The following is a 27,884-nucleotide window of genomic DNA, read 5'->3' on the forward strand; positions in this document are numbered from 1 at the left end:
CTCATAGTCTCCTTTTCTACAATCAAGTCACTTCTTTTGGACTCTCTACATGCCTAGTATGCCTTTTATTTTTCTTGCCTCCAACTCAGGCTCTGTTATGCTTGGATCAGTATGGTACCAAATGTAGGTCACTTTTCAAGACTGTGCTCTGGGAATCATTTAAGTTAGGTTGATATAGTATAGGAAAACGTCATAGAAACGGAAATGAAAGTTGAAATCTTTAAATGGGAAGTGAAATTTAACTGTAAAAAATGCACAAAGATGGAATGTATGCATTGGCTTTGGTGATTAGGTCACTTTGGCAGACATAGAGAATATGTGAGGGGGGAGGATATTGTGGTATCAGTCATGAAAGAGAGGTTGGAACCAGTTTGTTGAAGGGCTTATATGTTTAGCAGGCTTATTTTTCATATAACCAGCACCTGGAAACCTTTGGAGTTTTTTGAGCAGGGAAATAGAATGAACAGATTTGGGCTTTAGGGATAATATTTTGGCAGTAGGATAGATTAAAGAGAGGGAGGGAAAGAAAGAGAGAGGGAAGAAGAGAGAAGAAAAGAGGGAGAAAGGGAAGAAGGAGGAGAGAGGGAAACAGACAGAGAGAAGGGAGAGAGAGAGAAGGAGGAAATAGACAGAGACAGAAACTTAATACAGGGAAGCTAATAATTAGCCTATTTTAATAGGCTAGGTACCAGATGATGAGAGGCAGATAGAAAAATGGTTGGGATGTGAGTAGGGAGAAGATAGAAATAGAGTTAATACTTCTTGATCATCACTGACAACTGTTCTTAAATACTTTTATTAAACCATAACCTTTTATCAGTCTTTCTCTCTGCTTTATTATTCAAGCAAGACTTGACAGACAATTGGACAAATAGATTGAGGAAAAGTGAGAAGTTTGGAATGACTTCCATTATGAGAACTTGAGTGACTACCATGATTGTATAATGCCTTCAACAGAAATAGTGAAGTTATTAGAGAGGATAATGACTTCTGTTTTAGACTATTCAGTTTGAGATGCCTTTAGGATAAACAGAAGAAGTTTCCCAATAGGCAATTAATTGGCTGGAGCTCAGCAGAGAGAAATCTAAAGTCAACTATATTTACATGATCTTTCAACTAATGAGAGCTGAAGATAAGACCAGGTTAAAATATGAAGAAAAAAGAGAGCGTGAGAGAGAAGAAAGAAGAAGGAAATAGGAAGCAGGAGGAGGAGAAAAAGAAGAAGAAGGTGATGGTGATGAGGAGGAGGATGATGACTATGATTGAGAGTAGTTCTTTGGGAGTACTCCTATGAGTTAAGACTTGACGGCTAAAACTAAAGAAGGACCAGATAAGTAAGAGGATACTCAAGAGAGCACTGATGGAATAACCCAGAAAGGGAGGAAATATCTAGGAAAAGTTCACCAGCAGAAGTCAAAGATCAAAAAGACCTCAGAAAAGATCACTGGATTGAACAATTGAGAGAGCATTGGTACTTTTGGAAGGAGAATTTTCATTTGCTAGACTGAAAGAAGTTGAGCAGCACAGAGTTGTGAAAGGGAGGAGAGATACCATTCATTTGAGAGAATGGTAGGATTTTTGTTTTATTTTTTAAGAGGAAAAATTGGTTTGTGTATATTTGTAGTAAACAGGGAACTACTAAAAATAAGAAAGGGACTGATTGGTAGGGAGTGTCTGTCAAAGGAGATGTTTGGGATTGAAAACAAGTATATATAAGTTCTGGTAGACTTGATGAGAAAAGCTACTTTTTTTTTTTTTTTTTTTTTTTTTTTTTTTTTTTTTAGAGATAGGAATAAAAAAACAAAACCTGATATTTTTACCAAGAAATTTTAAAATGTAGAAAGGGAAAAGAGAGCTTTGCTAAAAATGACTTCTGTTTTTTTAAGTAAACTTTATTTTGGGGGGAAGTCCTCAGCTGAGAGAATTGAAGGGAAGGGGTGATAATGGAAAGCTTGAGGAGGGAAGGGAAGATTTGGGATGGAGAATGCAGTATAGACTTATTAGGCAGAAGAAAAAGGATTACCTCAGGGCAGTGAGACCTCAATTAGGAATAGATAACACATTTGTAATGGATCTAGTTAGTTAGGTTTCTTGCCTTCCCTATGCTACCACTATTCAGCAATGAGTGTTGGTAGGAAGCAGTGGTGGAACAAGGAGGCAAGAAATTGTAAAAACTGGAGTAATATTGAACAGATTTAATATAGAACTTTGGTGTTAGCAAGGGACCTTGGGCGCACCAATTAATCCAGCCCTCTCCACTTGAGAGATGGAAATATTGAGATCCATGGAGATCAATCATTCTATTCAGGGTCACATGGCTAATGTAGATACCTGGAGTAAAATTCAATGGTCCAGAATAGTAAGTTTCTGAGACTTGGAACATAATGATAACTGACATAGAAATCACTTTAAATTTGCAAAATGCTTTAAATACATTATCTTGTGATTTTCATAATTACTCTGTAAGATGAGGAGGGAGGGAAGGTGAAGATTTGGAAGGCAGGAGGGAGAGTAAGTTATGATTTGGGACATATACTGAGGGATAGAGGGACTGGAAAAATCGATAAAGATGAAGACTAGTTTTAGGAATAATGAAGCATAGAGAGAGATGGAATGTTAAGTGGTGTGGTCTAATAAAGGCATTTAAGAACAGTTGTAGATGATGCTGAGATCAAGGGATATGCTATTTTTGTAAAGATGGAAACATAGTTGACAGTAATTATTCAATAAACTTTTATTAAGTGGCTACTTATGTGCCAGGTATTGTGCTAATCTCTGAATAGGGTTGTCTTTTTTTTTAAACACTTTGTATTCAGTTGTTATAATCAATCTACTCTGAGGCAAACAGTTAAGTGACTTGCCCAGAGTCACACAGTTAATCACTGTCTGAGGCTCAATTTGAATTCAAATAGAGGAGACCCAACACGATATTCATTCGCTGTGACATCTAGCTGCCATCCCACTTTTTAAAGAAAACAAAACAAAATAAAACATTGTATTTATACATCAAATTTTCAAGAGCTGATGATAAACAATAACAAGAACTTTTTGAGATAATATCTTCTGCTTGGGGTAGCCTCCTAACTGGTCTCCCTGCCTCCAAGTCTCTTCCTTACTGTAATTCATCTTGCACATAGCTGCCAAAGGGATTTTTCTAAAGCTCAGGTCTGATATTATTCCCCTACTCTATATACTCCAAAAGTTGTCCCTGAAATTAAATTCTATTGGGTTTTCAAATAAAGTCTTTCACAACTTGGTCTCAGTCTACTTTTCCTGTCTTTTTCTTCATTATTCTCCTTTCTGTGCTTTGTGCTGCCGTCGCATCAGCCTTCTTGTTTCTCAACATCACACTCCATCTCCTGCCTATGTGTACTTTACCCAAGCTATATCGCAAGTTTGGGATATCCTCCTTCCCTCTGTACTGCTGCCTCTCAGAATACCTTGTTTCTTACAAAAGCAAACTAAGACTTCACTTTTCCCCTGAAGCATATCCTGTACATCTGCTAGTACTTCCCACATCTGCCCCCCACCCCCGACAGTTACTTTGCATTTATTTCACATATATGTGCAGATAGTTTTATTTACACACACACACACACACACACACACACACACACACACACACACACACACACACACACACATATATATTATACACACACATACACACACACAGATGTGCAGGTTCCTTTTTGGGTATATATGTATATTTGTGTATGTATATATACATATGTGTATATATAGACACATATGCATTTGTCTTATTTTCATTGATAAAACCTAAGCTCTTTGAGATTAGGGACTGTTAGGTTTTGTCTTTAATCCCCAGAGTGTGTGTTTGAAAGAGAGAGAGAAAAGGAAAGAGAATGAGAAGAAAAAGGGAGCGAGAGATTGGGGCAAAAGATGAGATGGGATGGGGAGGAAGAGAAGGAGGAAGAAGGGAAGGAGGGAGGGAGAGAGAAATTTTAGATCAATAGATCCTTTTTCTTGATGTAAATAATGAGGAACAATAAAATGAACGGGAATGTACGTTTTCTGTAAAATTCTGTGGTGGGTCCATTTGTTTCCTGTTGCATTGTGAATTTGTCAAAATAAAACTATTGTGACCTTTCTTCAATTTAAACAATAATATCTGTTGGGTAACATACAAATGAATAATATTATCTTATTTAGCAGTAGGCTTGTGAAGTGCTTTTTACAGATATCAAGTCTGTTTTGAGCTCACAGCTACCCTGAAAGATCAGCAGTACAGTTCTGATCCCTATTTTACTGCTCAAAAAATTGACTTGAGGTTGTAATTTGCCCATGGTTACATAGCTAGTAAATACCAGCAGTTAGAAATTGATCAAAAAAAAAAAAAAAAGAAGAAGAAATTGATCATGGGACTTTCTTGTCTCTCAGTGTCATTTCCACTAAGCCACATGTTTTCCTTTCTTTAGGAAGGGATAATTTGATATATTTTATATCATAAATACAGAAACGTTCATTTTCATTTCACTCTGAAAAAGTGACCTTACTCAATCCAGAATTTGTGTGAGGTCAGGGAGTGAATTAATTTTTTGAATTATAATTATAGTATGGATGGATCTTATATAATTGGATTTTGGGATTGCCTCATCTTTTGTGTATTTCAAAATTGTAGACAGTAATAAGGCTTGCTTTGTAACAGATGAGTGATATTTTTTCTCATTCTGGGGAGGAAAGGGAAGCAGATTTGAGTCCTGGGTGAATTCCATGCTGTATAATCCTTTTTCCTTACTCCCATTCCTCCCAAGACAAATAGGGATAAGAGAGTGGGAGAGAACTTAGAATTTCAAATGAAAACAGTGTAATTGTCTAAAAAAAAAAAAACTTTTTCAGGTCACAACACATGTTTGAATTGAGTCCAAGTTTTATGGCAGATAGGAGATAAGCACAGATTTGTCTCCCCCCTCACTCCCCATCTCCCCTTGCTGACCAGAGTTTGGGTTTGGAATGGACATAGTACATAAAGAAATTGTTAATATTCTTCCATTCCTAAATTGTGAACAATTTTAAAATTTTCTCCCTACTGATGATGCTAACCATACAGATGGTTGTCTCCGTTTTTAAAAAAGCTAATCTTTGGAAGAGTTTTTCCACAGTACAAAGCAGGAGGCATTATTTTGAAAGTTGTATGCAGGTCTTTGTGTACTTTCCCTTTTCTAAGAATAATGTTCACATTTAAGGTTTATATCCATCCTGTGAAATGTAGGCTTTACCAGCATGATTATCTTCATTTTTTTTTTTTCAGATCAATACTCAGGGTGATAGATTAGAGTTGAGAAATATCTTACAGATCAGTCTACTTTAGATGTTCTTAACCTGTTTGATGTCCTGGAGCCTTTTGTCAGTAGGGCAAGGCCTATGTTCCTCTTCTTATAGTAATATTCAAATAAAATTTTAATAATAAGATTTTTTAGGAAATCAAAAGTTAGTTAGAATAACTATGTCCTTTTTTCCCCATACTATTTCTCTGATGCCCTAAAATTTGTTTCCAGATCCCAGATTAAGAATTGCTGATTTAGTCAACATTTTGCTGCTCATCTCAATAAAGCTGCAGGTCCTCTTTTTTCGAATTTAGCATATTTTTTGATTGTTGTTCAGTTGTTTCAGTCATGCCTCCATAACTCCAGAGACTCCAACTCTTCATGGCCCCATTTGTAGTTTCTTGGCAAGGATGCTGGAGCAGTTTACTGTTTCTTTCTCCTGCTCATTTTACAGATGAGTAAATTGAGGCAAAAGGGTTAAATATCTTGCGCAGAAACCCATAGTTAGTAAGTAGATCTGAGATGAGGATATTGAAATATAAAGAGGAAAATAACTTGAATAAGCATTATATTACTGTATACCTTTTCTCATGTGTTAGGTACTGATGAGACAAAGACAATAGTTGGACGTGAACGCGTGGGTGAGAAAGGAGTCAGAGCAAGGCGATACCTTGAGCTCCTGCAAGCCCCAGTAGCGCTGAGAGTTGGGGTGCGGGAGAGCGAGCGTAGTGCGTGGGGCAAAAGGGTGGCACAGGCTGCCTGGTCAGCGCATGAAGCTGTCCGGCCTCAAGGAGGGCGTGCTTGGGCGTTGTGGGAAAGGGCATGTGCTCCTGGCCGTGCAGGAAAAGGGGGGAGTGGGACACAAAAGCCTACAGCACCCGGTATTCCCATCTAAGTACTAACCAGGCCCGACCCTGCCTTGCAGAAGTTTATATTCTATAGTGTTAGCCTAGGCTCCATGTGGGCCCCAGTGCTCAGCACTTAAGAACCCAGAGCTCCTAACTCCCCGTTCAGTGTCTTTCTTTCCCATTACAGTGTGCTATGATTGAGCACAGCTGGTTGTCACCCTCTGTAAATTTGAAGCTCTTTTATTTACTTTCTGCAAATTTCTTAGCACCTCTCACCATAAATCTCCGAGTTCTTTGAGGAAAATGTCATTTTAACCTCAAAGGTTAATGCTAACTTCATTTTGCTTATTTGATAACTTTTGCCTCAATCTTTTCTTTGCTCTAAGTAGACTTTTCTCTTAAGTGCTCACTCTATTCACCACCCCACCCCTACTTCTCATTTTAACCTCAATTTTAGAACTCTTACTGAGACAATGTTCATCTGTAGACAAACTTTCTTATATAATTTTATTAATCTTTCCAATTAAGCCCTATTTCACCCTATTAACATGAAAAATTTTTTTTCAAAAAATCTGTTTCAAAACAAACATCTTTTTATTTGATCTTTCTTATCCACAATATTACACAGATCCCTAAACTATAACTTGACTTTCCTGAATCCTGATTCACAATCAATGCTCCCTATATATTTTAAAAATATTTTTCTTTTTTATTGCAAACTTGCTTATCAACAAACATTTCAATTTACAAGAAAGAAACAAGAAGGCTTGTTTAAGAAACTGTGAACTTAGATTTATAATCTAACTACCTGTATTTGTATTTATAAGATTTAAGATAGAAAATAAAACTTTCATGTGTATTTCTGTCTCCTATGTCTCCTATATTTTATGTCCCCTATTTTATAAAGAAAATATTTTATAAATTTTTTTTTGAGCTGCTATCACTTTTACTAACGTTCTCCTGAACCCAATCCCCATCAAAGAGTTAGAAGTTTTCCTTGGATGGAAAACTCTGTCATCTTCTTTCCCCTTTCCCTTTCTCCCCAAAGGGCCGTGTCTGAGAATGTTCATTTCATTCTACAACTTTAGTCCATCACTGGTCAAGACATAGGAGGCATATTTGATCATCAGGCTTTTCAGGACAGTGGTTCTGAGCAGAGTTCTAAGGTCTTTGAGAGTTGCATTTCTTTCTGTTATTGCTATCATCTAAGTTATTCTGCTTCTAGTCCTTTTACTCTTATCAGTTTGTGGATATTTGTTTCCAGGTTTCTCTGAATCTGTCATCTTTTTTTCATTTCTCATGGCAGTATAAAATTCCATTTTCTTCCCAAGTCACAGTTTATTTAGTTTTGTCCCAATTGATGAATTCTTGTTTTGTTTCCAGCATTTGCTACCATAAAAGTACTGCTCTAATATTCTTTTCAAATGGTTCTTTCCCCCCCCATCCTAGATCTTTCTCACATATATGTTTAATAATAAATAGTATTGCATAGGCAAAAGATATGAACAGTTCAGAGACTTTGGGGGCTTACTTCTAAATATGTTTTAACCTAGATTTGCTTATTAAAAAAGATGCTATTTGGCAGCTAGTTTGCTAAATTGATGGAGCATGAAAATACCTGAGTTTGAATCTTGCCTCAGACACTTATTAGCTTTGTAAGCTTAAGCAAAGTCATTTGATTTTTGTATCTGTTTCCTCATTTGTAAAATGGGCATAATAACATTTGAAACTTATTTGTATGAGGATCAAATCAATTGACATGTCGAGGGCTTTGTAAAATTTATATAGTGTTGAATAAATTCTAGTATAATCATCATCACCACCATCATAATCATCATTACTGTTTTCAACTAGTTCTGATAAATTGGGCACAACTAGGGGGATGGATCAAGTTAATTTGGTGGAAGTATTAAGAATCAGTTTGCTCTAAAAGACTGAAGTAAAGGAAACTTGACCAAAGAATTCTGAAAACAAGTTTCCCACTTGTAGAGTTCATTGCTTAGTTCATTAATACATACTTAATAAATGCTAGTTGACTAAATATATAATTTCTCCAAGAGAAGGGTCCACTATGTTTTGGTCTTAAGTATCTATTCATAAACCTCTAGATTCTAAGTACCTAAATTAGATTTTTTCACAGTTCTGAAGAGATTGCTGTATTACTTGCATACAAGTTATAACCATTTCCTATTTGTTGTTTCTAAAGTAGTACCAGTTTTCTTACTACAATTTTGGGAACATATTAGTAAATTTGTCAAGATAGAGAAAGATGCATTTATCTGTCTTAGCTAAGCAGGGAAACTTTTTTGTGAAGACCGGGTTAGCACCCTGGATAGCTTAGAATCAGCTGGAGTCAAGATAAGCAAAAATCCTTAGTTTTTATTCTTGGTTTTTAGGGGTAGAAATGAAGGGAATGGACACAAGATCTCCACTATCTTACTTCTCTTCATCTACCGGCAAAGTGACTGGCTTGTCTTACTCCATCCCCAATCCCTCCCACAATTCTCTGTACACTAAAAGATTAAACCAGCACAGAATAGTATGGTAATAGAGTATTGTCCAATTGGTAATTACCCTTAAGTGCTTGGTTGTCTGACTCCAGTGCATCAACTCATAGTTTCAGCCCTTATACTTTTTGATGCCTTGTTTTTACATTATAGTCATTTTTTTACCCAGCTGCTCCAGATTACATTCATGCTTGTATTAAGAAAACTAAATGAAAATAACTAATAGAAAATTTTGACAGTTTATAATATTCTGCCCCACACCTCCTCCCGTCATTAGAGAATACACCCCTGAATGCATGTTGAATTGAGTTAAATGGGACAGTATCATTCCCTCTTCCACTTAGGAGCTGTTCAGATTCTAGATTCTTGCTGTTTGCTGTCATAACTCCCAAAGTTGTCTTGGCTTTTATTTGTTTTTATTTTGTTTTGTTTTGTTTTTGGTTGGGAAGAAAGGAGAGGTAGTTTCTAGGTTCCCACAGTGAATAGAACTCAGAACTTGGAATAAAGAACACCTGAGTTCAAACCTTTCGTTAGGCACATCCTAGCTGATTGATCCTGGAACAATCACTTAAATCTCTTTCTGCTTCAGATTCCTTATCTGTAAAATGGGGATAATGGCATCTACCTCAAGGTTATGAGAATCAAATGTCAAACTATAAAGTACTTTGAAGTCATCATTGTAATAAAGATGATGATGGCTAACCTCAGTTCTTTTTAACTATTGATTATATGGCATTATTTTAAGCCCTCTTATCATCTTGACTACATTTTTCTGGTCATGGGCCAACTGTAAAATGTTTTTAGAATGTATAATATAGTACTAAACATAGTATTCCAGATGTGATTTGATTTGGGAAAAGTATACTTTTTTTAAAAAGCATTTTCCTTCCATTTTATTCCATAGAGGAAAATGATATATGGAAGCTTGTATTTTTAAAAATGATCTTATAGATCTTTACTGAGTAGTGTATTTCATTCTGTACATAGAATGCCATTTGTAATTGTCTATCAACATTTGGTTTGATTTCCCATCCCCCATTATAATTCTTAATAAGCTCAAGAGACAACTCTAGTGCTATATAAAATATAAATGATGACTGCTAAATGGATGAGAATTTAGACTGTCATCTTAATTTAATAACAAATTTACCTTCCTTTATAGCATAAATAAAATAAGGTTATATTCAGAATTGAAATTTTTAATGTAAATATTTGAAAGGGATTGGAATAATCAGGAGACTTAAGTTCAAATTTTAGCTGATGCTTATTAGCAGTGTGACTTAAGGAAAGTTCCTTTACTTCTGAACAACAGTTGTGAAATGGCGACTATTAATAATACTATTCCTTTTTACATCAAAAGATCCTTTGAGGAGAAAGCACTTTGTAAAAGTAAAAATACTGTATTAATCAGAGCTGTTGTATACATGTGACATTAAAATATGGTATCAGTTAATCTCTCATTTCTTATTTCTCTAATATTCTCTTTGAGTCTTTATTAAGTGAGTGAGACACTTGAAAAGACAATATGGATATTTCTAAGATATATATAAATAGATGAACATGATTGTGTTACTGCTAAACAGTGAACTTAGTTTAACAGCAACTGGGAACAGTAAATTTTTCTCATGTGAGGAATAACTACTTATTAGGTAGGATCTCAGCTTCTTCAGAATTAGCATTCCCATGTGCTTATGAATACATAAATTTCTCAGCTTTTGATGTATCTACATATATGTATATATTTATGTCTACTAGCATTTAAAATGAGTGTGTTTGTATGTATGTTTGTGTGTTCATGTGCACAAGCCTTCACAAGAAAGGCAGTTTGTCATAGTGATATAATTTGTATATAACAAATAAATGTACATAGTCAAACTAAACAGATTCTCATATATAATGGCTCTGACTATCCATGTTAGTTTATTATTTGTTATAAGACGGATAGGATGTTTGATGTTTGGTCCTTAATCATGATTAACTATTGCATCAGTCAATTCTTAAGACTTTGAAAATTGGTATTTTTACATTGTTTTATAAATTGTATATTTTCCCCCCTGGTTCTTAATTCACTCTGCATCAGTCCATGTGAGTGGACTTTGAAGTTTCTCTAAAGCTCTTTCTTTAATGTTTTATAGCATAACAGTATTCCATTACAATTCATTTGTTCAGCTGGTTGGTGAATACCACTTAGTTTCTAATTTTTTTGTCACTGTGAAAAGAGTTGTTTTAAATATTTAATATGTGGAGTACCTTTCTTCTTTAATTTCCTAAGGGTATATAGGCCTAATAGTGGTATTGCTGGGTCAAAGTGTATATCTGTACAGTTTAGTAAATTTTTTGGCATAGTTCCAAATTGCTTTTCAGAAAACTTTGGCCAATTCATGGTTGGATAAACAATTCACTAATGTGCCTATTTTCCTGTAGGCCCTCCAAGATTTATCATTTTCCCCTCATTTTGGGGTGTCAATTTTACTGATTTGATGAATATGTGGTCACTTGTTTTAATGTGCATTTTTCTGGTTGGTCATTTGGAGCATTTTTAAAAAAAATTGATTGTGTTAACTTGAATTTCTTCTTAAAGAGCTCTCTTTGACCATTTACCAACTGGAAAATGGCTCTTATTTTTATAAACTTGATTTAATTGCCTAAATATTGAGAATCAAGGCATGTTACTCTAATTTACTTATAATATCACCTTTTATGTTTAAATAATTTGCTTATTTTGACCTTGTATATAGTGTGACATGTTGGTCCATGCCTAGTTTTTGCCAAACTACTTGTTAACTTTTTTTTTTTTTTTTTTTTTTTTTTAGCAATTTTTGTCAAATGTTGACTTCTTATTCAAATAATGGGTTATTATGGTCATTTGTTATTGTTACCTGATTTATTTCACTGAAGGGGCTTATTTACTCTTAAAGCATTAATGGCATTAATGTTCAAAGTATTTTCAGATAGAGCTATATTCTAGCATCAGATGCTTCAATCACCTTGTCCTGATTTGCCCTCCTTAATTGCAAACCCTATATTTTGTTTCCATCATTTGAACAGAGGATCATTATATCTGGTATGGCTAGGCCAGTTAAGTCAGATTTGATGTAAATTTGATTTGAGATTACCTTTTATCCCCGAGTCATGGGTGAAGAGTGACCCAGAAGAATCACTATTCTGTTTCTAACAAAAAAACTTATCACAATTATCACTTCATTATATTAATGTAGAGAAGGGTATGAATGTAAGAGCTGTTTTTGAAAGTAGAATAGATTATACTTATAAATGCTGGTTTTTCACATTAAAAGAAATTAGAAGGAAATATGTTTTTTTACCTCTACTTTAAATAGATTCCCCAAACTAATTTATCAATTATTCAATTTTATTTTTTATTTTTTGGAAGACTACTAGTGAATGAACCCTTATCTCCATTATGGGATACCTCTAATTGTTAAGGAATTTTTCCTCTGAGCAAACTATTTAAATTTTCATTTTTGCCATTTCTACCTATTTGTTTCTAGTTATCTTTGGGGTCAAAGAGAAAAAAAAATTTGGATATTTCGGGGGATGAAGAAGGCAGGTAGTGAGTGAAAGTCAAGATTCATGAATTGTTCTTAAGTTTTTAAACTTCAGTTATCAGAATCATGATTACCTAATGATAATCATGATATCAATAGAAACAAAGAAACAAATGTTTTGAAAGGTGTCCAAAGGCAAAAAATGAATCAGTTCTGTTTTGGAGATACTGAATTTAAGATGTTCATGTACCATCTGGATTAGGTTCTAGAAGGAAATTGGCCCATTTGAAATTATAGTTCAGCACTTTAGGGCCAGGACTTTAGAAGCAGATATACTGATTTAGATGTTTTTCTTTGGTCATTGATCTAGTATAAGAGATCACTGGAAAAAAAAGTTTAGATTCTGGAATTCTTCACCTTTTTTTTTTGTGAACTCCTTTGGAAGTCTAGTAAAGTTTATGTAATTTTTCTCAGAGTAATATTTTTAAATGAATGATGTAGAATATGTAATTTTTTTAACAAAGAAAAAGTAAAATAAAATAAGTAAAGTAAAATAAAATCTTTCTGTATTCATCCTGCTGGTCATTTCTTACAGAACAATAATGTTCCATAACATTCATATACCATTTATTTATTCAGCCATGTTCCAATTGATGGGCAATCATTCAATTTCCAGTTTCTAGCCACTACAAAGAAGGCTGCCACAAACATTTTTGCACATACAAGTCCCTTTCCCTTAAATATCTCTTTGATATATAAGCCCATTAGTTACTACTATTTTCTAGGTAGTAGCAAATGAGGAGTGAATAGAAGCTATCGCATAGGAATATTGAACCAATTGAAAGAACAGTTTACATATTCAGAGAATGTGTACTATTGGAATCAATTATGCAACATGAAAGATGCTATATCAAACTCATCAGAGAAGGTGCTATATTCTATGAAAGAAGCAGAACTGCAGTAGCTCCAAGAAATGTGAAATAATGTGAAATGTACCATTAGAAACATCTCCACTCAAACCTGTGCACACAGACTGTTTGTGTGTGACCTGTGGTCAAGTATTCTCAACTATCTTAGTCTGCTTAGTCATAGTTCGACACATTGTGATGTCATTTTGGTCCTTTTAAAGAACAATTACAACCAAATATTTGGCAGAGTGGATAGAAAAGATATCTTTGAAGTTAGAAAGACCTAGATTTCTGCTCTTTCTGAAGATTAGACATCTCATTACTTTAGGAAAAAAGTGAATAGATGCGATTGACCTAAATTGGAGGTGAGAATATCATACACGGATAAGATTATAGCCTGGAAAATAAACACATGTTTTTGAATGGCACTTGCTTTAAGTCAAGGGACTCTGCTAAGTGCTAGGAAAAGCAAAAAACAATCTTTGTTTTTGGAGTTTTCTCAGACTAATGGGGGAGATAACAAATAATTATGTACAAGTGAGATAGGTTGGAGATAAGACAAGGTGGCAGGACTAGAAATAAGGGAGCATCAGGAAAATGTATTGGCAGAAGGTGAACATTTTACTTGGCACTTGAAGGCATCATGGAAGACATAGTCTGTGTCTTGTCCTAGAAATTAGTCTATTTCAGGGGACTTAAGAACAGATATGGAGCAATAATTGTAGAGAGAAGAGGAGGACCACAAACGTCCATATGATTCAGAACATGGATAACTGAAAGATTTGTTTCTAGCCCAAATAGAAGTAGAGAAATTAAAGCAGAAGTAATTGGGGAATTATTGCCAGGACTTAAAGAGAAATCAAGCCAGGGAACTAGTTTTGTTGTGGGAATTATGCATGTCCAATGGGCAGTTGAAAACATGGAGTGTGTATTCCAGAGAAAAATTAAAAGTAGATGTTAGTTCTTTCCTCCAAGAGAACGTAAGCTCACTGGGGTTAGGAACTCTTTAGTTTTCATCTTTGTATCTCTAGTGTTTGTTAAATGAATGTTATCTCTAATATTTATGAAATAAATGGATGCATTAATACAAAAATTTGGTACATTTTAACATTCGAGATAGACTGGGGAGCTTTCTGAGTAAAGTAACATTACCATGTTTATATCTAATGATAACAGTGGCAATTTTACTCTCTGTGTGTGTGTGTGTGTGTGTGTGTGTGTGTGTGTGTGTGTGTGTGTGTGACTCATGACCTCATTCAGACTGTATGTATCTAAGATATTTTACCATCCACAAAATGAATGTTCTTTGTCCTCAAGACTTGGGTTCCATTCTAGAATAGGTATGTTGCTCTTGGCAAATGATTTATCTTCTCAGTAGTGCCAGGTATTGTTCTAATCATTTACATTGCAGAATAGGAACCTGGTAGTTAGCTGGATAAAATGGAGTCAAGAAGAGCCAGTTCAGATTCAGCCTCAGATACTTGCTAACTGTGTGACCCTGGGCAAGATTTTTAACTTACGTTTGCCTCAGTTTCTTTATAAAAATATCTTCAGAAGTTATTTCTTTAATTTTTTTTCAAAAAAAGTCATTTGAAATTTTAATTACTTATTACTTTTTTAGTTACTTAAATTTCTTTTTGCTTATATTTAGCTTTTTGAATTTTGAATAATTTTCAAATTTAAATTTTAACATGATGGCATATCATTCATTATGTATATCCTGTGCACTTGCTTGTGTGATGGTTTCTGGATAGTAGTTAGACTGGTGGATTGGAAGTGGAGGTTCCCTTATGTGGTCATCTGCACTATTTTCATTAACCTTTTTTTTTGTGAGATTTTATGTCAAAATTGTTGCAAATGCACCATAGCCTTGTTCTTTGGATGATCTAAATAAAGGCTAGCATGCTTGTTCTTTTTATGCTAAGATACTGAAAATTTTTGCAAAGTTTAAAAGTTGAGTAGAGCAATGTATAGCTCAAAATGGTGATTCCATTGAATTTTTAATAAGAAACCTAAATAATCTTTAAAAATTGTTTTATATAAGTTTGCAACACTTATTAATTAAAGCTTAATTACTTTTTGGAACACTTTGTACTTTGCTATGTGTCCTACACGTTACTGTCCAAAACAAGCTCTTCTTGCAAGTGGTTTGTTAGTTTCCTGCTGAAGTTCCTTTTCATTCTATAGTTCCTTGTATTCTCTTTGCTTCTTACATTCTATCTTAACCTACCCAACAATCATCAAGTACCTGCTGTGCACATAGCACTGAAAATGATCTTAAGGTCCCTAATAATGTAAGCTCACAGTCATGAAGCAATGAGTTACATTGCAGCTATATATAAACATTAATTCAAATATAAAATAATCTAATAGTTTAAATAAATATATTAAGATAAGTTCCAAACCAAAATACTATGAGAATTGTGGTGGAGAAAAAGTTATTACTGCTAATGTAAGAATATGAAATTGATTCAGGTAGATACTGGAGGAAGTGGTATTTAAATTGGGTTTTATAAGATAGGTACACAGTAGGGAGGGAGATAGAATGGAGAGTATGCTGACTGGCATCTGAGGAGCTGAGTTTGAATTATGCCTTCTATACTTGAATGTTCTTGGGAAGTTATTAATCCTCTCTAAAACTCAGTATCTGCTAAGTGAAACAATTGGAGAGGTTATTTGGTCTCAGAGCTCTTCCTCATTTTAATTCTGTTTAGACAAGAAAGAGATCACATCTAGAAACTACCTGAGCAAAAAGTAGGGAAAGATAGACGATCTAGATGAGTTTTGTAGGTTACATTGTGTCTGGAAGATGGAGTGTGAGAGTGATGTGAAATGATCTCAAATGTCAGAGTCGAGCTAAATTATGGAGGTCTTTGAAATTAAGGAAAGGCTTTGCTAAATGCTAGAGAGAGATTAGTAGCAAAGAAGAGTGTTAATTTGGATAAGAGGAAGAAAATAGGAAGGAAGGAAAGAGTCCTTTGGCTGGTAAGATTTGTTTTAAGATGACAAGAAGAAAGAATGATGCAAGTCATTAGAGAAGCAAAATTTATTTGTTTGGTTTTAACACTTCACCAATGGCATTAGTAGCCAAATAGGCTTTTGTGGTCTAGCAACACTAATAAAAATAAACTCTCTGAAGCAAGTGAGGTCACAGTTTTATTCTATTCTGACTGTATCATGATCCATCCTGGATGCCTCATTTTAACCTGAGACATTAATAATCCAGAGTATATCTAAAGAAAGAATGATTAGAGCATTGAAGGGGATTTGCATCATGTCATGGAATGAAGAAAGGAGTAGAGAATGTTCCTCATGCTCTCAAGTACTTGAATGATTGTTAAGTGCAAGAACTAAACTTATTCTACTTGGTTTTAGAAAGAACTAGTACCAGTAGTAATGTTGTACATACATTCATAGACACATGCACACATGCAAAAAATAAATACATCTCTTTAGAATTTACAAGTTGCTTTACTCATAACACACCCTGTGAAGCCAATAGAAGTTTTATTATACCCATTTTATAGCTCCAGAAACTGAGACTTAGGTTAATTAACTCCACTGTATTTATGCAACTAGTGTGTTGAAGTCAAGATATAAAATCAAATTGTCTAACTCCTAAATCCAATATTATTTACCCCATATTATGCTGTCAGTATTCAGCAAAATATGAAGCTAATGAAAATATTTCACTTAGACACAATTTGTAGAGTTAAACTGAAAGTTTGATGGATCTTCAGAAACCCTTCTTATAACATACCTGAAAATTGCTTGAATACTTATAGTGAGAGAGAAGGCCTTATACCTGAGAATAGTCCTTTCTAAGTTCATGTAGTTCTAATTCTTAAAACTTTTTTTTCTCCCTATATTAAGCTGAAACCTGCTTTTCTTAAAATTCTACCCTTTGTTTAGACATTTTTAAGGACAAAGGGAAAATACTCCTTATACTAAAATCATATGTTTAATAATGGGTGACTTCATACAGAATTAGAAAGGGCTTTAGCAATAATAATCTTAATTCAGATCTCTCATTTTACAAATAAAGAGAGAGAGTTATAGGCAAAAAAGTACCCTATTCCAGTCTAATTTCCATTAATTTCTCATTAGTTCTTTGGTCTCTTGTTGTCTTTATATATTTATATATTTAGAGCTTTTATTTATTTTAGCTAGGATATTTTAGAGCTGTGAGTAACATCTTGATGTGATGGGGTTTGGTTTATTGCTAATAGAATATGAGGCAAGTAATTATTGACCTGTTGAAATTTAGAGATGGAAAGTAACCCTTTCATTTGACCAATGAGGAGTTCTGTTCCAAATTGGTGAATTTTGAAAACCTCACAAGGAATTAATGAAAAGTTATTGGCTGAAGCTCAGTTCTACTAATTTTTGCTGGCCTACGTTCCTTTCCTTACAGCATGGTTCTGCATTTTCACTCATGTGTTTTTGGGTGTGTGTGTGTGTGTGTGTGTAAAAATATAGGATTGATTGGCATTTAAAAAATTACAAATTATGAGTACCACTTTCTTCTAGCCAAAAGAGATCCAGGTAGATTGTTTAATGTGAATTAAAGCACTAGCTGTTTCAGGTAGTTTTTTTTTTCAAAGGTTAAATTATATTAAATTTAGTTTTTTTTTTTTTGTTTGTTTTTTTTGTTTCTTCTATAGCTAAGTCTTTAAAGGTAATAATCTAAATAAATAGCTTTGGTAGCACTCCTCATCAGGCAAGCCTTCTCCATTAGTTGTGTGTGTGTGTGTGTGTGTTTTTGTTTTTGTTTTTATGTTGTTGTTTTTTAACCTGAGGACAGCTGATAAAGAGCTTTAGGAGCCTTGAGAAATCAGCTCAGTTCCTTGGGGACTCTAATTTTCTTGGAGGGGTCTATTTCATAATTTTAACATAAAGAAATGGCTACCATATGAGAGAATTATTACATATTGTGAATGAACTAAGATTTGAGTTTCTTCCTTTCCCTCTTCCATATATTATTCTCTTTACCAAAACAACAACAACAACGACCCAAAACCAAAAAAAGAAAAAATCAAAATGTCATCAACAATTACAGGATTCCATTTGGAAGCATTGATATTTGCCCTTATTAGTAAAAAAGTCTTGGTTTTCTTTCTACTTTTGGTTCTTTCATTTATTACTAACTGACTTACTACTAAAGTGACTTTGGATATGTCACTTTTCCCATATCTCTAAAATGGGGATGATCAAATATCTATTATATACAGTGCACTGGACTATATATTGAAATGATATCAAGGTGAATAAAATACTATTTCTTTCTATTTAGAACACAGTAAAGTTAAATAAGCTGTCTTAAAAGGAGAATGAGTGTTTTTGTGCATTTGAATGTACATCTATATACATATAGATTACTAGTCATTGTTATTAATACTATCATTATAAAATAAGATATTGAAAAAGTGGAATGGGGTATCTATTAAGAATTCTTCATACCTTACATATGCATCTGGAACTATTTGAACTAAGTAAAAGTAAAATAAATGCCACAGCATATTATAGCATTCTTTTTCCCCCCATTTAAAAAAGGAAATGTGAAACATACCACTTTTACAAAGACCTGACATTCAATTGGATATTGAAATGGGATCGGTAATGTATTTATATATACCATATTTTCTTCCATGCATTAACCTTCCTTGGTACTTTTGACCTGGATGTGTGCCATACAAGTTGAAATGTTACCCTATACGAAAGATTGTCCTATTTAGAAGTGGCCTAAATTATTTAGGTTAAATAAATTTGATCCATTTGACTATACATATCTCTTTCACACGCACTTTTCTATCTCTGTCTCATAGTTTTTATAATTTTTTGCTCTTACAGTAAATATCACTGTTTACCTAAACCAACTAAATATAGTTGTAAAAATAACTCAAAAATTGAATGTAGGACAAGAACACTATAATTTCATAAACCAGATATCTGCACATGAAATGTCATAATTTAAAGTTGGTTTTACCATATTCTCTAATTTAAAAAGGAGTTAAATGCTTCTGTGATTAAATCATAACTTTGTGCTCATTGCTATAAAAGTTTCTCGTGTGTGTGTTGCAGAATTTTAAAAGAATATAATGCAAAACAAATGTAATAGATATCAACATACTTGAAACACATTTTCTGAATTTATTTTAACTCTGCACCAGAGAGAGAGAGAGCGACAGAGAGAGAGACAGACAGAGAGGGGGTGGGGGGAAAAAGAGGAAAAGAGGGAGAGAGACAGAATATGCATGTGAGCCTGCGTGCTTGCATTTGCATGCATGGGTATGTCTTTGTGTGTTGGTACTAGTTTGTTATTTCACTTTCCAGCTTCTAGAGTGATTGTATTAAGTAAGGCAGAATAAGTTACAGATGAATTCTACTTTGTCCGAGATTGCTGGACTTTTGGGTTGAAGTTCCATTTTATTAAAATGAAGCCAGAACCTTTGCTAATATTAACATTCTGAAGTACCATCCATATACACCTGGTGGTGTTTTCTGGCTGTGTTTTAGAACTATAGTTTTGTTTAGAAAAACTGAAAATTTTTGATAGGTACTACTTTGGAAATTTCTTTATTTTTCTCAGCAAAGATATGTAAGCTAAGTGTTTTAAGAAAATAATCACATGGAAAGCTTGGGTAAAGGCAAGTATTCAAAAACTTTTCAGATGTAAAAAAGAACATGCTTATGATGAACAAATCCAATGGTGATTCCAAGTTTGTTATTGATTAATTGTCATTTGGGGAGCAACCCAGAGAGATGTATTGATTCTTTGTAAGCTGGAGCGGAAGTACCATATATATACCTGGTGGTGGTTTTCGGCTATGTTTTAGAACTGTTTTTAGAAAATAATCACATGGAAAGTTGGGTAAAGGCAAGTGTTTAAATTTTTTTCATATGAAAGAAAGAGCATGCTTATGATGAACAAAAAAGGTGAGGGGAATCTAAGAGTGATTCCAGGTTTCTTGATATTGTTTAATTGTCATTTGGAGAGCAAACCAGAGAGAGGTGCTGATTCTTTGTAAGCTGGAGCTGTCCCCTGCTTCAAAATAATGTTTTTGAGTAATTCTTTTTCCTTTCTCATCTTTCTTTGTTGATGTCTTCCTACCGCTCTTTCTCTTCCCTTATCATTTAATCCTCCTCTCTGGACTTCCTTACTCCATTAGTTCCTCTTGCATCTCTATTTTTTCTTTTTCTTCCCTCTCCTCTGCCTTGCCCCACCCCCTTCCTTTCTCCGTCTGTGCACCCACGTGCTTCAAATCTGTGTATCTGGACTGCCTTCTCTAACAGTTCAATATGAGTGTTAGCAGAATGAAAACCAGATGGACCAGCCGTTCCCACTGCTATCTCTCAACCAGCTCTGGCAAGCCTCCCTTTCTCCCTCCTTTCTTGGCATGACAGAAATATTTGCCTTTATTTAGGAAGGCCTGTATTTGCTGCTGTACCTCTTCCCTCAGTTGCAACATAAGCTGAAAGCTATTTATTCCCTTGTTGCTGAGGTTGGTTGAGGTGAGTAGAATGTGAGATGAATTTAACTATTGCAGAAGCAAATTTAAGTTGAGTCTCTATGAATATTACTTAGAATACTTTTTTTCCGATAGTAGATGAAATGTTTTAGCTTAGTAATAAGAAAGTAAGTTTGTAATAAGTAACAAGATAAATTATATATATATACACACACAAACATATATATGTATATATATATGTATGTATGTATGTATATGTCTAATAACCACTTAACAATACTTTTACTAATATGCAAAGGACATTGCCTATCTTTTAGTCAACACTTTGAACTTCAAAGTAAAATTGTTGATACCATAAACCAAAGCATGAAGATGTTTTTTTTTTTAATTGATGTGACTATTAGGTTATTTGATTGTTCTGTTGTATCCTTTCCTTAATACAGTATTGTCTTTATTTCAGCATAAATAAGGAATACTTGAGAAAGAAAAAAATTTATAGTGATCTGAATGTGAGATGTCTTTGTGAAAGGGCCACAATTTGCAAATCTGGAATTTTATTTTTATTAATAATTGTCATATTGAGAATTTCTCCTAAATGAATTAATAACAGTTATGACCCGAAAATGTAATAGTTTTTCTTTAAAGGATTTTCCATAGGTATTTTATGTATTTTGCGTTAAAAATAAAGTTTAAAAAGAAATATTATTTAAGGAGAGGAGAGATCATTTTACTCCTTAAGGCCATTTCTCCCTAAGGACAATTAGGCAATTTGTAAGATTACAAAATTTAAAACAATTCTTTGATATTTCTGGCATATGGTTTATGGATGTAGCTGTTACTTTACAGAAGACATTTAATTGATAAAAATTAAAATAGAATTAGATTAATGGAAACATTTAACATGTACTGGGAGAGGTGTATCACTTGGGAAAAGGCATTGCTGAAAGATTCTCCTTAATTATTGATTAATATTAGACCTGAGCCATTTATTAATGGAAGAGTGCAGTGTAAGGCTCACTTACTATGTCATGGTTACTCTGCTTTTATATTCAAGGTAAAACATCTTTTTATTCTTTACACAATCAAAACTTGTCTTCAAACAAGCCTGGGAAGCAACATTATAGAGCAGGTGAAGATAATTTAGTCTTTCCCCCTTATTGATATGATATTTGATACACATGTAGATAGGGGCTATCTTTAACTTTTCCATGTTTCTTAGAATTAATATTCATTCTCTTCAACACCTCTTCCCCCCATTGTAAATTGAAACAGTGCAACCATCCTCCTGTAATAATGGTTTATAAACACATGACAACTGAATAAAGAAAAGATAGCCTTCATTATGTGGCATATGGTATTTATTTATTTATTGATGCTTTTTAGAATAGGACAGGAAAAGAAATTGGAGTGGAAAATATGTCCAGGAGACATGGAATATTTAACCTGCTCTATCTAATAGTTTGGAAACAAAAGCTGGCAGGGGACAGCAGGTGTTACAGAGAATAGTCACCAAGAGGGCTGGCTCCTACCTCTCTCTCACCTGTACAACAAAGCAGGAGGCTTTAGTTCTTCCTGAGTTGTCTTACGGGGGATTCATTGCTCTCTTTCTCTTGCCATCCATTTATTCCTGCTTGCTATTGCTGGCTGCAATTGCCACTGAAGTTGTGTTATACCATCCAATACTATCAAGGTAGCATCTGCATGTGCCAGAAATAAATATACAAGATAATATAGCCTAGTTACAAATGAGGGCCTGCCATCTGTGTTTTACCTCCTTAGGTGAGGTTTCGATGATGCAATTCTGATTGGAGTTTCAGCAGGAAGGCTTGTTTTATCCACAGAAAGGATCAATTCTTTTTAAATTCCTACCACAGCCTTTTTGATGAGGGTTTGGAGGTGGGGAAAATTAACCTAATTTTGGAGATTTACTGGTCTTAAAAGGTAAAATATATTTCTTGTGGTGTCTTGTAGATCGTAGTGAGAAGCATTCCACAATGCCAGACTCACCTGTGGATGTGAAGACACAATCCCGACTGACACCTCCCACAATGCCGCCTCCTCCAACGACCCAAGGAGCGCCAAGAAGCAGTTCATTCACACCCACAACATGTAATTACCCTACTTTGCTCTGGTTTTTTTTTTTTTAATTCTGTATTTTTTACATTTAAGGGCAAGGGAAACAAAAACTCCAACATTAATGTATGAAGTGAAAATAATGCAAAACTCACCCCCTCAAAAAAAAAATCCATATAATGTCTAAATTTGATTTAGGTTTTTCTTAATTGCATTATTATTTGTCATTTGGTTAGACTTTTAAAAATTAAGTCAACATACATCATCTTGGTCTTGTGTAATTTATTCTTGAACAAATAATTCAGTATACTACTATTTATTTTGATTTTTTGGGGGGGCCTTTGATTTATTCTTAGGAATGTGTTGAAATCATTCCAAGCTCAATGCATATCTGTACCAGTGTGCTCCCCTCCTATCCTCCACCTTCCTGCCAATTAAACTAGCTGTCTGCTTATTTAGTCTCTTACAAGTAATAATAGGAACAACGTGACCTTATCTACATATCAGGGCATTTGCCAAGTGTGGGAATATAACACGGGCATGTTTAAAACAAACAGCATCTTTATTAATTTGAACAACTCAGATCTCTGACATTTTATGCTATTGGCTTTGGCTCTAGTTTATGAATCAGTGAATGGAACTTACTTTCTATTTTCTGACAGTAGAAAGTTCCCCTTATCCCATGTATTCCAAAAAGGATAGTACATAGCAGTTTTCAAGCCTTAGCAAAGTTCTGTAGAGGGTTCTGTAAAGGAATATATTTGTTGAGCTAAAAATCACTATCTGTTGAATATAATTCCACTTTTTGAATTTGTGCCAAAAAATCCACGTGAATGGAAGAACCATATAGAAGGAAAAATTTACATTTTTTTCTCTTAGTATTTTAAAAATTGTTGGAGTAGAAGAATTGGCTTTATACCTATCCATATTTCATTGTAATTTAACAAACCTTTTAAACTTGTAAGGAACTGGATACCTTGATTGGTGTCAAGCAATAATGCTGTCAACTACTGTTGTGTTGGTTTGCTATTCCCCAGTGTCCCAGGGAAATGTAGATGGCTGTTTTGAGGACCCAAATTTAGCACTTATTTATTTAGGTATAAATCTAGATTAGTGGTCTTGAACATGCATAGAACGTAATAGAACTCATTTTGGGGAGGCAAAGTATTGATAATATTAAAAAAGATTTATTAATGAGGAATTGGTTATAATTTACTAGTTACAACACTGTGTTTGAGATGAATATTTCAGCATGGTATTAGATTGATGAGTGAAATTTATATAGCTTCCCTTGAAAAATAATTGGCAATTACTAATTTTGCCACTCCCTCTTCTTAAAGACCTGCTTCTTTCTTTCTAGCAGAGTCCTTGTAGTTTATTATATTAATGCCTAAATCAGTTTTATCAGAAATAAATTGAACAAATTGGCATACATCCATGCTATCTCTTATTACAACTCTGAATTAGGATGTCCCCTTTCAACTTCAGAAAATTAATTCTCAATTAATGCTGCATGTATTCTGCCATCTTACAGAAAATTTGCATTTTCCCTAAAGAAGTGGTTAAAGAAATATGTGGGGGAGAAAATAGCCTTCTAATTGGGTGGTAGAAGGTTAAAACTTGAAAGTCCTGTTTTTATAAACACAGCTGTCAGTTGTGTGTACAAAACACGATTAAAAATGTTCAGTGATAAATTTAGTCTCCACCAAATGTACATTTTTTCTAGAGGAGCAGTTTAGAGAAGAATATTCCTGTTATATTGATAGAAGCCTATGACAAAAGGCTGACATCCAAATGCTGCTTGTTCCATGATTGAAATGTTTCAGGTGGTTGGCATATGTGCACATGGGAGCTAAGGCTGTCCCCACTCTGTAGCAGATTCCATTCATTATCAGCGCCTGTGTGGATAGAAGTAGTATTTATTTATGAGGAGTCAGGCCATTTAATCAAGCAGAATTTTAACCTGGAGTATCTGTGCACTTAACATATTTGACCAAAAGTCAGAACATATTCACCTCATAAAATCAACTTGAAATAAAGTTATCTATGACTTATTTTCCATAGAATTTTATTTTCATTTTTCTTCTTGCTTTGTGCTTCTGACAGTAACTAATGGCACAAGCCATTCACCCACAGCTTTGAATGGAGCCCCATCGCCACCCAATGGCTTTAGCAATGGGCCTTCCTCTTCTTCCTCTTCCTCTCTGGCTAATCAGCAGTTACCACCAGCGTGTGGAGCAAGGCAACTCAGCAAATTGAAGAGATTTCTTACTACCTTGCAGCAGTTCGGCAATGACATTTCACCAGAAATAGGGGAAAGAGTGCGCACTCTTGTACTAGGACTGGTGGTAAGCACATGCCCAACAACTTGCTCCCTTCCTAATTAATTCTCTTTGAAGGACAATGGTTGTATTAGATGTATTCAAGCTGGTTATTATATGGTGGTTTATTTACATTGCAAAAAGTGAAATTGGTCTTTTCTTGACATCGATATTAATGTAGCCCCAAATTCTAAGTGGGCCTTGGAGGGTGATGTGGGAGTGGATGCTATGTTATATTTATATATCAGTCCAGCCTAAGACTTCATTTGCTATCTGCCTGATAAAGATAGAATGATACAAAATTGTCCCTAAGTGGTCACATTCTTTAAATCCACATCATAATTAGATATAAAATATGATAATTGGTTCCAGCCCAAAGTAAATATGCAATGTAAATTAGAAGAATGAACATAACTGTATATTTTGATGTATGAATATCATTATTATTATCTACCTCCTAAAAATAGAGATTTGGGCCTATTGATAGTTTTTTTTTTTTTTTTTAATTGAGGTCCTTCCATAGAAGGTTTATTGATACATTGACATTGGATCCCAAAGCCAATTGCTGTTTTTAAAAAATAAAATTTGGGCCTTAATATGAAGAATTACCCAATTGTTGTATGAAATTAAGCTGAGAAGTGTCCAGAAAGCCTTATTCTATTAATATATATTGTTATATAATTGATGCCAATGAGATTAACCACTTCCTAATAATGATTCAAGTTTGTGTAATGTTACCAATTTCAAAGCAACCGTTGTAATTTAAAAATTTCTCTCATAACTTTTTTTTGATTTTTTTTTTTCACTTGTGAATATTATTTTAATTTTGAATAGTAGGGTCAGGAACTTTTAAATATCTTGCCCAAGATTCCATGGCTCAGATGTGGTAGAACTTCCAACAGAACGTGCTGTTCTGATTTCTCCCAATGATCCAGTGATCTTTCTATGACATTATTTGGCCTCTTATTACTTTTCCTTACTTCTGAGGTTCTACAAATTCTTCAGATACATAATTATTTTATATAATTTAGTGAGACCTAAAACATGATTCCCAGTTTAAAAATTAGAAGAAGAAACGGGATATGTGCTTGACCAAAGCCACAGAATAACTTTGTATTATAATGATCAAAATGATTCTGAAATCCAGATATACTTTGTCTTTGGCTTGCGCCTTTTTAAAATAAATAATTCTTCTTTCATAATACGGGTTAAGCCATATTAGATGTGTCTTGCAAAAAAAAATATGGAGGAGATTCTTGTTCAGGTGCAATTTGTACTATATGGCCTCTGGGGACCATTTTGACTTTGAGATTCCATGATGTAATATCAAAGACTTTGAAATTGAAGTCCTCATAGATATTCATGAGTAAGGGATTTGGGACAGAGATATATCTATCCTATCCCAGACTTTGTAGTTAATGGATAAGCTATTTCCATTATGTTAGAATTCATTTTTGGAATTTAAAAAAAGTTTTGGAACTTAAACAAGCATGAACAAAATTTTGCCAAGTTCAATTCAAGCTTTCTTTTTATTCAATTATAGTCTCCCTCTCCCCCCATGTCTCTCTGTCTCTGTCTCTGTTTCTCTCTATATACACATGTATATATGTATGTATTTACATGTTTATTCATTTATAATAAAAGAATTGAATGTATTTACTGCCCTGTAGATCTTTTGATACATTCCTGGTCAACATTGGCTTACAGATAAATTTACATTGCAGAAAGCTACCTTAACTGCCTTGTAAAAAATCTTTCATATGTCAAGTTGTTAAAATTATTAAGGAAAATTTCTCCTGGTAAAATTTAATAATTTTTCCAAGTTACTCAGTGAAAACAAGTTACCAAAGCTAATTACTAATCACAGTACAACTCCAATCCAAGTAGTTCTCTAATAGAATATATGTAAATACGTTGTTAAATAAATTTAAGTATTTTCATATTAAGAAGGTGCTTTGTGGGGATTGGATTTTACATTACAGTCCTCTGAATAATAAGGAAGATATATATCTATATATATCTGTCTATCTATTAATAGATATAGATATATTTAAAACTGTACATATTAAATTCTTATTCTGCAGAAATTTATATCCTTTAATCAGCTGTGTATATTATTTCCTATAGGTTGGACAATTTTCTCTGAGGAGAAATTAGGGAATCAGTATTTCTTTTAAAAAAAATAGACAAGTTCACACAGATAGAGGAGAAAATGGAAAGTTATTGTGTATATGTTTAACCCACCAGAATCCTCACTTTTTTTTTTTTAGGAGTTAGAGGACTCATTATCAAGAGAATTCTGTTTAAATTTAATATATTCTAGTTATGATGTTGGAAATAATTTATTATTTGACCCTTACTAAGGAAAACACTTTTGGTTTTGTTGGTTTGTTGTTAGTGTAATATGATGGATAAGAGTGTTAGACTGGGAATCAAAACTACCTATGTTAAATCAAGCTTCTGACATCTACAGGCTGTGTGATAACCCTGAGCCAGTCTAATAATTTCCCATTGCCTTAGGCAGCTCTAAAGTTGTAATTTGCAGAACATTTGCTGTTTTGCATTGATCAGAGATTTTCTGCCCATAAATTCTCTAAATTTATGAAATCACAGGTCAGAACAATACAAAAATAACAATAATAAAATAATGCTTTGTGGTGTGACTTTCAGTCTCATTATAGTATGGTTCTTGATATTCCTTTCACTTTCCCCTCCCCAAATAGTGGGAAATAGCTGTCAATATTCTTTTCCCATAATTTCTTTTGGGAACCAAGTATTTGTGGGTGTGAAAAGAATGTACCTTTCCTCTGTCAATCAGAATGATTCAACCTGATTTTGGCCTTATTTCCACAGTAGTTTAACTAGTGGGCCTAATTTAGCCCCAAAGTACTTTGGTGGAAAGATAAGGTAGTCTCTTTGCCTTCTACCAAGTAGTCACAATGACAATTAAAATTAAAATAGGGT

The 27,884-nt window shown here is 33.9% G+C and overlaps 1 protein-coding gene across 15 annotated transcripts in view; it reads left to right on the forward strand.

Annotated features, from left to right (window-relative positions):
• RUNX1T1 (RUNX1 partner transcriptional co-repressor 1) overlaps window positions 1-27,884 on the forward strand; it is a 167,194-nt gene that overhangs the window by 78,855 nt on the left and 60,455 nt on the right. For 13 of the 15 annotated variants that reach the window (XM_074269633.1, XM_074269643.1, XM_074269611.1 and 10 more), the window contains 2 exons: window positions 22,498-22,635; window positions 24,706-24,947. In XM_074269633.1, the coding sequence (XP_074125734.1) occupies window positions 22,498-22,635; window positions 24,706-24,947 (380 nt within the window). Of the gene's footprint in view, window positions 1-11,455; window positions 13,423-17,768; window positions 20,570-22,497; window positions 22,636-24,705; window positions 24,948-27,884 lie in introns of those variants that run through there. The other 2 variants (XM_074269662.1, XM_074269670.1) reach the window with 2 other exon arrangements.

Source organism: Sminthopsis crassicaudata, chromosome 1, assembly GCF_048593235.1.
Source record: "Sminthopsis crassicaudata isolate SCR6 chromosome 1, ASM4859323v1, whole genome shotgun sequence".
Classification (NCBI taxonomy): Eukaryota; Metazoa; Chordata; class Mammalia; order Dasyuromorphia; family Dasyuridae; genus Sminthopsis; species Sminthopsis crassicaudata.